Source organism: Vanacampus margaritifer, chromosome 8 (assembly GCF_051991255.1).
Source record: "Vanacampus margaritifer isolate UIUO_Vmar chromosome 8, RoL_Vmar_1.0, whole genome shotgun sequence".
In the NCBI taxonomy this organism is placed as follows: Eukaryota; Metazoa; Chordata; class Actinopteri; order Syngnathiformes; family Syngnathidae; genus Vanacampus; species Vanacampus margaritifer.
Genome location: NC_135439.1, coordinates 9,580,084 through 9,593,636, shown reverse-complemented (window position 1 = coordinate 9,593,636; position 13,553 = coordinate 9,580,084). Strand labels below are relative to the sequence as shown.

General features: G+C 36.7%; 1 protein-coding gene across 1 annotated transcript in view; it reads right to left on the bottom strand.

Moving 5' to 3' along the window:
- Window positions 1–357: 357 nt before the first annotated feature.
- tex264b (testis expressed 264, ER-phagy receptor b) overlaps window positions 358–13,553 on the bottom strand; it is a 33,410-nt gene continuing 20,214 nt past the window's right edge. The window contains exons 3-4 of the mRNA XM_077574010.1: window positions 9,256–9,421; window positions 358–1,590 (exon numbers count right to left, since the gene is read on the bottom strand). Of these exons, the coding sequence (XP_077430136.1) occupies window positions 1,319–1,590; window positions 9,256–9,421 (438 nt within the window). The 3' untranslated portion in view covers window positions 358–1,318. The remainder of the gene's footprint in view (window positions 1,591–9,255; window positions 9,422–13,553) is intronic.

Below are 13,553 nucleotides of genomic sequence, written 5' to 3'. Positions count from 1 at the left end.
GTTTTGTTTGGTGGTGTGCCTTGGCTCAATAAAGGTTGGGAAACATCAGTCTATAGCATTACCATCATCATGCCTTTTAGTCCAGTGCTTCTCAATTATTTTTTGTAACATGAAGAAGAAAATAGCGACTATAAATAGTATTATTTGTCGTTTGCAGAGGATCTTATTCTTTTTGAGCCCGCGCTAACAATGAGAGCATCATCGCCACCTATTGTAGTGGATGTGCAATTGCACATTATTCTAGAATGGCAAAAATAAAAATAAAAATTCAGAGGTCACATGCTCTCTCCCACCCCCATTTGAGAAGAACATCTTTAGTCATCAGACATCCTGGAGAACAATAATCCATTCACAATATGTCTTAAATACATTTATTAAAACCATTAAGAGAACTCCAAAAACGTACAAAGCACTAGTAGTTCTGTATGTGGTAAAAAAAAGCTTAAAATGATCAGCGGTTTTCAAGAATGACAGGAACACAATTAGAACTGCAACATAGTTTGGTGCTTGCTAAATAGGACTGGATCCTTCAGTTCCCCAGCAATCTTAATTATTCATCTTATCAATATCTTTTGAACAATTGTACGCTTCCATCTTCGAAGGAACAACTTGGTAAAGGTTTTTTTTCCCCCCGTGCACCAGTGCAGAAAGAAACATCAATAAAGTTATCTGTGCATGAGTTTGAAGTGGAACATCCCCACTAACAAACAGCTTCAGGGGTGAACTGCAACACTAGGCAGGCCCCTTTTTCGGTTCAACGTTAATGGACTCTGATCCCACAAATGTTCCCACAAAACCCCACGGACACACGCCAACATCTTGCTGAGTCTCTTATTGAAGAAAGAATAGAAAGAAAAGAAAGCTGAAGAAGCCACGCCCACCTAATGGCCTGGTGCACCTAATACTCGTGTGTCAATTAATTTTCTAGGTTGAATATAAAAAATATTTAAGATTGAACTTGAGAGCAACAAAGTAGAAATAATTCAAGTAAAAATGATTTTGTTCGACAAAAAGCAGCACTTCTTGGGGGAAAAAAAAGGTGAAAAAAATATCAGCAGGAATCTTTGCTGCAAGGACGAATAGTACATTCTTCAGTGATAAAAACAAAACAAAAAAACATTCACACATGAAGAAATGTATTCAAGATTTGTGCCTCCAGGAGAAGAGTGGGCTTGTTATTGAGGGTCATCGAAAAAGCAAAAAAGTTCAGCGTGTCCTGAGAACCAACTTTTTTTGTTTTTTTTGTTTAGTTTTTCCAGAGGAACTTTTGACACACCAGAAGTTATTGTATACATCTTTAAACCTGCTCAGTCAACCTTCACTCCTCGCCGCCGACAACACCCAACAAATGCGGCACGGGGTCACGGCTCACCTGGCTGGAGTCTTTATTTAACTGCTCTGGTTCTTGGTCATTCCCTTCCCAGCTCATCTCCGTGAGCGAGCGTTCTTTGGACGTCCCCCCTCTGGGATTTGCGTCCCCGCGGTCCCGGACCGACTCGGAGCGGGCCGATGACGCCGCCAGTGACGTCTCTCGGCTGTCTGACAGGAGAATCTCGGTCCCTGAGCTGTATTCGCTGTTTGAGTCTGCACCTAGAGAGCGGCCATCAAAAAGAAGAGGAGGAGACGGGACAGATGGTTGGAGCGCTTTCGTAAACAAACACAAGGAAAGCAGGGCTTCCCAAATAGTCCGAGAGATTCAGGCGAAATCTGCCTGCTCCAATTTGAGCTGCGTTGCAACTCATCATATTAGTTTTCTCCCTTAAGCAAAAACATTGATGCTGCTAATGTACTATTGCTCGGAATGCATAATTTGTCAGTGCGGCTGTGAATATTCCGACATTTGCGCTTCTGGTTCGATTGCAAAATACCAATAAAATGGACAGTCAAATCAAATCTGTTCTTTCCCCATCTCATTAAAAAAGCAAAACTGGCTAGTTAAGTTAATTGGCTGTCAATAGCAGATTCACATTTTAGCATAAAAATCGAAATCATTCTTTCTCTCAGAAAAATAATCATTCTGTCTGCAAAAGTGCAGAAGGAAAAAGTATTCGGACCACAAGGAAAAGATAAGTAATTTGATAATAAAATTGAAAGCTTGCAATATATATCTATATATATATATATATATGAGTAAAATGTGAGAAAATGCTGAAATATTAAATATTGCGAGACTAAATTATTTTGTAGTATTAAAAAAAGTTTGAATAATACAAAAAAATCCAAGCAATGCATTTACCACTCAAATGATATTTTGAAATCAGTTTTGATACAATTTTTATTATTATTATTATTTTAGAAATGTTAGATTACACACTCACACGCACACACATGCACATACACATCCTCACCCACATACAATTTTTTATTATTTTTTTTAAAGAAGAAAAAAAGAGAGCAATGATGATGACATGATTAATGAACATTACTGAGCTCTCCGGAAAAAAAAAAGAAGGGAAAAAAAGAAATGTTAGATTACTCTTCAATAAGAAAATAAATGGGAATATTTTCAAAATGTATGTGTAATTATTTTTGATTAAATTTTTTTTTAAATATTTTGATCAGTTACTTATAGCTTATTAGACCACCGACGTATTATAGTCCGGCTCACTTGAGATCAAATTTGAGCGCTATAATGGGGTATATGCCACGGAGGAGGCGGGACATCCGACTTCCAGATTTTCACACCTCAGCTTTGTTTTCCGGTTCGCGGCGTGTGGGCTGCGTCCCAGCACTTCCGACCTTTGTGCCCCTTTGCGCGTTCCCGTCGACGGGTGCGAGTGTGTAGTGCGTTTGTCTCAGTTGTCATTTCAGAGAGCTGAGACGCCGATGGGCATGAGCGCGCAGTTGAGGGTCGCAGGGGCAGGGGTGCGAGTGTTGGAACGCGGCTAGCAGTGACGCGTGAAACCCGGAAGTCGGAAGTCCGTGGCATCTACCTCATTCGTGATCCTTGATATATTTTGAAGCAAGCAGAGATGTTATTAAGACATCTGTCAATTGTTTTGGAGAAGAAAAAAAATCGCCTATATTTAAACGTGATGTCATATAGACAGTTGTCTTTCACATCAGATAACCAAAACAATATAACTATTTTCATACTCTTGTTTTTACATTTTACACATCAGGAAGACATTTTGCATCCATTAAATTTTTTCTCTTTCATTTTATATTCCATATACAACATTATGATTCCCTGTGGGGTTTTTTTTTGTTTGCCCTTTGCAGGTTAATAGGATCAATGCGTGTACCAGTCCGCTGCCCTTTTAGCCCTTTTGTGTGGCAGTGAGTGTTTTCACATAACACTTTTCTCAAATCAATATGTCCAAATAAGCAACAAGCCTGTCATTAGCGGCCAACTCAATAAGGAAGATAAACACACAGCATGAACTAACCTTTCGCATGAAACAAGGAGGGGAAAGGCGAGCAAATATCAACATGCAAACAGAACAGATCATTAACTGGCTTCAGAAAAAGTCTCTTCACATCTGTTATAGTTCAAGTTTGAGATAAAGTGGGGCCAAGTGGCAGTTTGAGGTGCAACATTCGGGCAATTTTGAGGTTTGATTATGTGACTTCAACTAAGGTTATTTTTCTAGCCACATGATTCTAGTAGCGTATTGCATTCACTTGGGAAAAAAACCCTCCTGTTATTCTGACAAATTTTTTGGGGGGGAGCTTTGTTTTTTTTTTGTGTGTACGGTATTTTTTTTTCTAATCCCAGTTTTACACCTTTTTTTTCTGTCATAAAAAATATTCTGAAAAACGGGGGGCAAATACCGCGACCCCTTGTGAGGACTAAGCGGTTAAGAAAATGGATGGAAGGGAGAAAAATATTCAGAAAAACAGGAGGAAAAATTACTTCGAAAAATCTGAAAAAAAATATTCATAAAATTGGTGAAAATCATTTTTAAAAAAAACAACAACAAAAATATTCAGTGTAGTGCTTAGTAAAAAATGAGCGGAGGAACTATTATATTGCTAGGTCAGTCATACAATGAAAATTAATAAACTAACTCCACATTGGTAATTAAACATGGTATTGTGACACATGGGTATTGTAAATTGGAATATTGTGTATAGTATTATACTTTATTTTATAATGCATATACAGTATAAAGACTATATGAAATAATAATATCCTAAATACTATTGATATGCTAATTAAATGGATCTAGGAATAGATGAGATTGCACTTCCTCCTACTCCTTTTCGAGCATGCAAGTATAATCTTTATGTGTAAGCAGGTCATTTATTACATTTCTATTTTTCATTCGGTTCCTCGCCTGCACGTCACTCGGTGTCATATCAGCATTGAGCAGATATGCTCATGTCCTGTGTCACTGGTGTCCTGGTGCACTGTTAAATGCCACCGCACGAGAGATACCATATTAAAGTAGAGAATCTTGTTTTGAAAATGCCTCCATGTTGACAGAGAATATTAGACTGGGGTCAAACTGGAGAGAATTGGATCACAGCTACTGCAATAATCACTTCTAGGGTGTGTAGCCCTTCATAAGAATATATGCCGGTTGAAAGATTAAAACAAGCCTCTGAGTCATCTTCATATGTGGATGCAAAGTTGTAATCAAAAAGCTCATTTAAAGTTAGCTGACAGCGCTTGATTAATTTAATCTTAATTGATGAATTTACACGTAGAGTTTATGGCTGTGATGAATGCAGGCAACACAAAACTTAACTCATTCACTGCCATTGACGGCTAGAAACGTCAAAAATTCATTTGAACTATTTCTATTAGTTTAACATTTTTTTCCCCACTTTTGTTAACAAGAGTATGAAAACCTAGAATTTTTATTGTACATTTAGAACAGATATGAAATTTGTAATCAATCGTGAGTTAACTTCTGAAGTCATGCGATTAATTACAATTAAAACTTTAATCGCCCGACGCCCCCAATTTTTAATGATATGTTCTTTCTTTTTTTAATTCATTCACTGCCGTTGACGGCTATAAACGTCAAAAATTCATTTGAACTATTTCTATTAGTTTAACATTTTTTTCCCACTTTTGTTAACAAGAGTATGAAAACCTAGAATTTGTATTGTACATTTAGAACAGATATGAAATTTGTAATTAATCGCGAGTTAACTTCTGAAGTCATGCGATTAATTACAATTAAAACTTTAATCGCCCGACGCCCCCAATTTTTAATGATATGTTCTTTCTTTTTTTAATTCATTCACTGCCGTTGACGGCTATAAACGTCAAAAATTCATTTGAACTATTTCTATTAGTTTAACATTTTTTTCCCATTTTTGTTAACAAGAGTATGAAAACCTAGAATTTTTATTGTACATTTAGAACAGATATGAAATTTGTAATCAATCGTGAGTTAACTTCTGAAGTCATGCGATTAATTACAATTAAAACTTTAATCGCCCGACGCCCCCAATTTTTAATGATATGTTCTTTCTTTTTTTAACTCATTCACTGCCGTTGACGGCTATAAACGTCAAAAATTCATTTGAACTATTTTTATTAGTTTAACATTTTTTTTCCCACTTTTGTTAACAAGAGTATGAAAACCTAGAATTTGTATTGTACATTTAGAACAGATATGAAATTTGTAATTAATCGCGAGTTAACTACTGAAGTCATGCGATTAATTACAATTAAAACTTTAATCGCCCGACGCCCCCAATTTTTAATGATATGTTCTTTCTTTTTTTAACTCATTCACTGCCGTTGACGGCTATAAACGTCAAAAATTCATTTGAACTATTTCTATTAGTTTAACATTTTTTTCCCACTTTTGTTAACAAGAGTATGAAAACCTAGAATTTGTATTGTACATTTAGAACAGATATGAAATTTGTAATTAATCGCGAGTTAACTTCTGAAGTCATGCGATTAATTACAATTAAAACTTTAATCGCCCGACGCCCCCAATTTTTAATGATATGTTCTTTCTTTTTTTAACTCATTCACTGCCGTTGACGGCTATAAACGTCAAAAATTCATTTGAACTATTTCTATTAGTTTAACATTTTTTCCCACTTTTGTTAACAAGAGTATGAAAACCTAGAATTTGTATTGTACATTTAGAACAGATATGAAATTTGTAATTAATCGCGAGTTAACTACTGAAGTCATGCGATTAATTACAATTAAAACTTTAATCGCCCGACGCCCCCAATTTTTAATGATATGTTCTTTCTTTTTTTAATTCATTCACTGCCGTTGACGGCTATAAACGTCAAAAATTCATTTTAACTATTTCTAATAGTTTAACATTTTTTTCCACTTTTGTTTACAAGAGTATGAAAACCTAGAATTTTTTATTGTACATTTAGAAGAGATATAAAATTTGTGATTAATCGTGTGTTAACTAGTGAAGTCATGCGATTAATTACAATTTTAAAAAAATTATCACCTCTTAACCTCTAATTTTTAATAATCTTTTTTTTATTTTAAATGAATTTATGGCAGTGAATGAGTTAATGGAAACAAAAAACATGCATACCGCACTGTAATAGAGGAATGAGTTATGCTAATGGTATACCGCTGCATCAATGCCAAAAGCAAACCACTAATATTTGGATCACGAAAAAAAAAAAATACTTCAGAATGAAGAATGCTTCATATTTTTTGGTGTGGAAGTTGATTCTGTATTTAAGGCGTTTGTTCCAACTGCATCTGAGAGAAACCAACCAACCATTTCTTGTGCTATTGAATAAGAAATTGTGTCAAAACCTTTGACTGGTAGTGTAGAGATTGGAATAATACACAGAAATATAATATGAGGTATTCAGTATAATGTGCTTCAATGTGGGCCATTAAAAAAAGAAAGAAAAGAACATACAGTAAACTCAGACCTAACTATTTCATGTTTTGACATCAATGCACATAAAGAGAAATGACCAAAACAGAGATGAGAACAGACATGAAGTGACAGGAGGATTTCTAAGCTGCTGTCATCACCCCCGCCCCCGAGACAGAATCGGCATGCGGAGGCGGGACAGAGCCGATGCAGGCTGGACGGGTGAGTGGACCGGCCAAGGTTCCAGTTGGCGACCCGAATGAGTAGATCACAGTGTGACAGGAGCACGACTACCTGTCACATTATTATCCCGAGTCGCGGACCCGAACGTCACATCCACTCGGCACACAAGACACATGAAGAGCGGTGATTTTGTGACAACGGGATACTTTTAGAACTAAGGGGGCACATCAAGCGTAAAAAAGAGATTTAAAAAAAATTGTGAGCTAAAAAAAAAAACACTTTTTGGGAACATTTGGCTTTTTCTTTGTGGGATTAATACGAGAATTAATAACACATACTATATAATCATAGTTGTGTAATGATTGATTTTGATGAGATTTATTCAGAAATGTTGTGTTACATGCTACATTTCAGTGAAATAGTAAACATGTAGTTGGGTGTTAAAATGACATTTATGGCAAGTTGGTACCAGGAAAAGTGTTCTATTCGACTGAAGTGTGTCATGTTCAAGAAAAGCTTCTGTTTTTTAAACAATATTTGGATTAAAAGCAACATTTTCATCACAATGGCAAGACGTGGTGGTGTTATGTTGTAAGATGATGGAAGAACTTTTACTTGGCCTGGGTCTGAAAAAAAGTGGTATTGGTACATCCCTAATTAAAACCCATTATGCTATACGCAAGCGGAGTTCTGTTTGTGTTCAACACTTAACAATTAATCACAATTATGCTTATCATGACTAGGGATGTAACGATAACGGCAATACCGCGATATCAAAATTGCCACGATATATCGTCGCCATGGCACGATATTAATTAATTTGCTCCCAAAAACGTATAAATATGTTTTAGTTTAAATATTATAATGCTCCCAAAGACGTATTTATATGTTTTTCAGGTTTTTTTTCATGCTAGAGCATACAGAAGGCTTTAATGCAATCTCTGAACTGAAGAGAATGCTTGAAGCAACTGTAGTTATAACAAAAACGGCCAGCAGGTGGCAGCAGAGTATGCGAGATCAATCATGGCCATGTTGCAAAAAGCTCTTTCCTCCACTGTTTTAAACAGAAGAATGATGAAACTTAGCTATATTCTAATATTAATTGCTGCAAAACGGAAAGAGACAAAAAAAAATCCTGATGAAAGAAGAGACTTTCATTTTTCTTTTGTTAGGTTCCATGTTTTTATAGTAATAGAAGACAATATTCTGCGGGCCTCGCAAAATCGGTCAAAATCCAGTTAAACAGCCGGGAGCGAAGGGGGTTGCTTCAGTAAAAATGACTGGGAGTGAATGAGTTAATTTTAAAAGTAGCACATCTGTTAAAAAGGTGAGGTTGTTTCCATTAGCGTAGGTCTAACACCCTCTAGTGGTTTGTGCAGTTTAATTTTAATTAGGAATGTTTTGGCCACTGTGGTGGTTATCACTCCCATGAATCAGTCATATCAGCAAATATTTTACAAAAAAACTATTGTGTATTTTTTTTTAAATTATCGCCAACCTCCCCACAATATTATCGTATTGTGAGGTTCACATCGTGATATTTATCGTATCGTGATTCGCGACGTTTGGATATCGTTAAATCCCTAATCATAGAATACCGCTTGACTAATTTAAGCATGTTACAGATCATAAGCAGTACGAAGCATTCTTTCACCACAATTAGTACAGTCCTAATCAATCCAATATTAAGATAAAGCCCTTTCTCTTGTGACATCATAGGGCAAGTTAGCCATATGTTGAACAGGAAAAACAAAGATGATCACAGAAGTATGATGCAAGTTTCCACTTGTGTCAAGTTCAAATCCAGGCCTCTTTTTTTATCAAAGTAAACAGAAAACCTTCTGCTGTTTCCCATCACAGGAACTTCTTTTTACACATTGCATAATAGGATGCGCTTCATACAGCAGTGGCTGCGGTAAACACTCCCTCAGAAGCATAGAAGTCTCACGAGAATAAATTAGTGACAAATGGAATAGCGGTACACACTCGTGCATCTTTTACAATGAAAGCAACTTTTCCATACGGTTTCCATCTTGGGTGAGTGAGGACACATTCACCGGAGGCTGTTGTGTCTGGTCTTTTCATTAGCACCTAAAAAGGTGTAAATTACACACACTGCTGTGTGCTAGTCATAAACAAAAACCCAACGATCATCTACCACAGCTGAATATCATGTTGGTTTTATAATTGATCATTTTTACTGACCACTAGGATAAGCGATGGTATATTACACTGAGTAATGTTGCATTTGTTCTACTGGTAGTTGCAATTCTGTCCAACCCGGGATCGAAAATACCTGAAATTTCTGAGTCCGAGTCCAATTCTTCTTGTTCTGAAAGCCTTCTTTCTGCTAGACGGACTTCTGGAACGTAGAAGTCTCCCTGTCGAGCCAACGGAGCCATGAAGTGGATCAGACGGTCACTGTAGATCTCTAGGAACGGGTGTGCACACAGCTTCCTATCCTGTAACAACATTACAGAAAAGTCAGTTTGTCTTTTTTTTGTGTTGTTTGTTTTTTGAGTTGCTATATTATTATTATTATTATAACTTGTGTGGGGATTTGAAGTGCAACCGAATGTAGGATTTCCCATTGGTCAAAAGTTTTTTTTCAGTTTGAGAAGCTTTATGGTCATCATACTACAGTCATTTCTGGACTACAAGGCGCACCCGACTATAAGCCGCGCTAGCTAAATTGCCAGAATATTCGAGTTTGTTACACATATAAGCCGCACCCGACTGTAACCGCACCGGGTTCCCGCTACTTTCTTTTCCATAATGAGGCTGCAAAGTGTCTCGCTCTCGTTCTGTCTCTCTGACTGTATTTGGGCTCACTCGGTTTGTTTTGCTCTGCCTGACTCTCTCGCACTTCTTTTATAGTGCGCCCCATTGTGATCTGATGGATAAGCCGCACCTTTGTATTAGCCGCAGGGTCGAATCCAAGTAAAAAAAAAAAATGTAATCTACGCAGCCAATGAATCAATCTTTTGTTGATGCTGAGTTTCATTCCAGCCCTCCGAATAGTCTTTGCTAAAACGCCTGCTCTAGGAGTGCTATTAACCATCCCAATACAGTGTGATTGTCATTTTTCTACATCAACATCATGCAGTTGAAATGAAATTATTTCTTGTAACACTTCACTAAACATTTTATAATTAGTCACATTGAGCCCTCGAGAAAAAAAAAAAAATCTAGCCAACATGCTAATTGGGGTGACAAAGTTTTGATTCTGCTTTCTAAGATTCACGAACTAGCAGATGCCACTGAAGTGTGAGCATACAAAACTGTTAATCCAACTCCGAAGGTATTGAAATGAGTTCCCATAACACCTATTGTGCGAGTGTGTGAATTTGCATGTGCCCAAGAGCAGACTTGTCGATGATATAACAAGTCTGTCGTCTTTTATAGCAATCTTAATCGTTAACATCAAAACTGCCATTCGCCATCTTCACCATTCGCGTCAATCAAGCAGAGGCTCACATAACGAACGCCACTTCACTTCTCACTGCTCATTAACCTTTCATACACTGCGTTTTTGTTATTCCGCTCTTGTGCTGCAGATGCCGGTTACTTCCACACTTTTGGCATGAGACAAACATCTAACAGGGCGCAGCTCCAGTGCAAAAAGCCAGTGTAATCAATTCCATCTGAAAGAACATTTGAAGGTCAACATGCTTGAATGAAAATGTGGTTGGAAATCAGATTTATTTTTATTTTTTTTTTAATTATTAACATTTATTGATAAAACAAACTAACCATCAAATCATTTTATTTTGCAAATAATTTGATAGTATAAATCTACAAAATTCAGTTTTTATTCATCATTGGTCAACTTTACAGCAGACTAGTGAAAATTCATTGATTAGGTATGATAATAATATGCAATAAAATTAAAATGGAAGTACTACATTTGTGAAACTGAAATTAATGTGAAGGGCAAACAGTTTGACAAACACTTTTTAATATAACAATTTTGCTCAAATTACACTTAATTATCTGTGCGTCAACATTGTTCATGTTAATGATTTCTTACGATAATTATAAACAATCAACTTTATGTCTATAGAAATCCCTGCAAGTGATTACTTGTTCCTAGGAAGTCACAATGCCCCATCACTGTTTTTTTATTTTTTAGAACAAGTCCGCAGGATACTCATATGGTCATTGAAGGTCACCTGGTGACCCCTTGATGACCCCTGATCCAGATTGTATATTTTTGAGAACACTGAACGGCATTGATTTTTGCAAGAAATTTATAACAAGTTCTGATGACAAGTAACTTTACTTTTAACATCAGTGTCTACTTCACTGTATTGAACTCAGCAGCCAGAACTGAGACATTGCAACACTTTCCTATGTAGTGTTAGGTTCAGTTTCTTTTTCTTTGGTCATCCTCTTTTTTTCCCTTTTTTTTTAACACATGGAGCCTTCACTGAAATTGCAGCTCTGGATTTTCTCTCCCAAAAAATGTTGGCTCAATTACATTTTCTTGTTCAACCAGCATAACATTTGATGTCTGGTTCCACCATATTTAATTTGATTTGATGAGAGGAAAAGCATGAGAGTAGTAAGGGTGGGAATCTTTGACTGTCTCACGATTCGATTCCGATTTTTGGGTCTGTGATTCGATTCAGAATGATTTTTTATTGAAAATGATCTGATTGACAATGATTTCTGCTTCAATCTATAGAGGTGCAAAGATTCGTCATGATATACTTCAGTCTGACTCGCTAATGCTAATTAGCACGCTACTCGCGGCACATTTATTACTCAAAAGAATGGCTATTTATACAAAACGCTTCAGGAATGTATACAGGGAAGCATGTTAAAATTAATCATCGGCATACACTCTTCCTACGCTGCAAAAAAACAACAACTTTTATTGGAATAACTTGTTTGTGACTTTTTCCTTCTACTCTCGAATGTGGCTACAACTTATCAGAACACGTGGGACCACACTGCCCCTAAGTGGCCAAATCGTGTACAACATGAACAGCGCTCCCAATAAAGGCACACACAAAACAAGGGCAAGACAGTATAAAATAATTTAAATCGATTTGGGGATATTTAACTCTTTGACTGCCAAAAACGTTAAATAACATTTAGTAAAATCCTATGGAGGAGTGCCAAAGACGTTAAAATACGTTTTTTTTTTTTTTCAAAACAGCGGTGAAACTAACCATTTTTTATTGTTGATTACTGAAAAACGGAATAAGGTAGAAACAAACTTTTTTTTCTGATGAAAGATGAGAGAGTCCAATCTTTCATTTGGTAGTATGTGTGTTTCCATAGTCCAAACACATAATTTTCTGTGGACCTTGAAAGATCAGTCAAAAATGCTTAAATCGGCTGGCACCCACGGCATCCCTTTTCTGAAAACGTCTGGCAGTCAAAGAGTTAAAATAGATTCTGAGTCGTACTAAATGAGAAACGACAGCCTCTATGGTTGAAATGTTTTCCAAATGTTAAGCGCGAGTTTCGCTGCCATCACCAATACCTTAGCATGAGTGTTTGGAACCATCAATAATTTCTCATGCTTTTCCAAGACTTTCAACCATCAAGATTGTTCTATAGCTTCTTGACAGATCCTGAGAGAAAAAGAATTCCTGCAGGCCCTACTGATAGTCCATTTTGAATAAAGTAAAAGTGGAGGACAGGAAGGTTATTGAAGAACAGAACTTGTAGGACTCACACACGCCCATATACACAAACATACAAACGTATAAAGTATATTCTCACAGGAGACTTCTTTTCAAACTCTTCCCCATCATCTTCATCACCATCTGTCTCAGCAGCGACGTACGTCGCTCTGCTATACGCGGCAACATCCATTTTAACGTCAATTATCAAACCCCCTCACCCCCCAAATCGTATGTATCCACGTCATGCTTAGAATATGTGTTGCATTATGCATACTGATGAGCATGCGGGCGCGATGCCTGACAGACACAAGCCATCAGAAATTGTCAAATCTGAAATAAAAGAATGCATTAAGGGGAACTGGGCCGGTAATGCAGCTGGTCCATTTTCATTCGTTATTTCTTTTGTTCTAAATAATGGAAGGTCAGAGAATTTGACGCAACACAAATGGAAGCGGCGCTTCGGAGTTCAAATGAACTGACAAGTAGCAGTATTTAAGAGAAGACTGCAAGACTTAAATCCTCACCAACATCAACCTCTTTGTCCTCTGCAAACGCGTCAATCATTTTTACTTTTAAACTTTCAGGATGTGAGCTTGGTGAGCCCTTTGCAACAAATGTTTCAAATAAAGATAGATCTTAATATCTATACATGCATGCATTGAGATCCTGATCAAAGCCAAGTGAGTCTGCTTTGTAAAGCTACCCATAATGTCGAGTTGTTTCATGTGCTCCAGTCACAGTTCAGCTTCTATCTTCGTTAGAATGTACTTAAAATGAATCCCATCTTAAAATACATTTGTAGTAAAAAGAGCAGGAAGGAAATGCATTAGCAGATAACAGAGTCTTATTAAAAACGATATATATACACTATAACTATACAAACTTTTGTTAAGAGTAAAACTGATGGCTTTTGACAAGTAAGCAAAATAGGAAGAAATGGCCAGTAATGATGGCA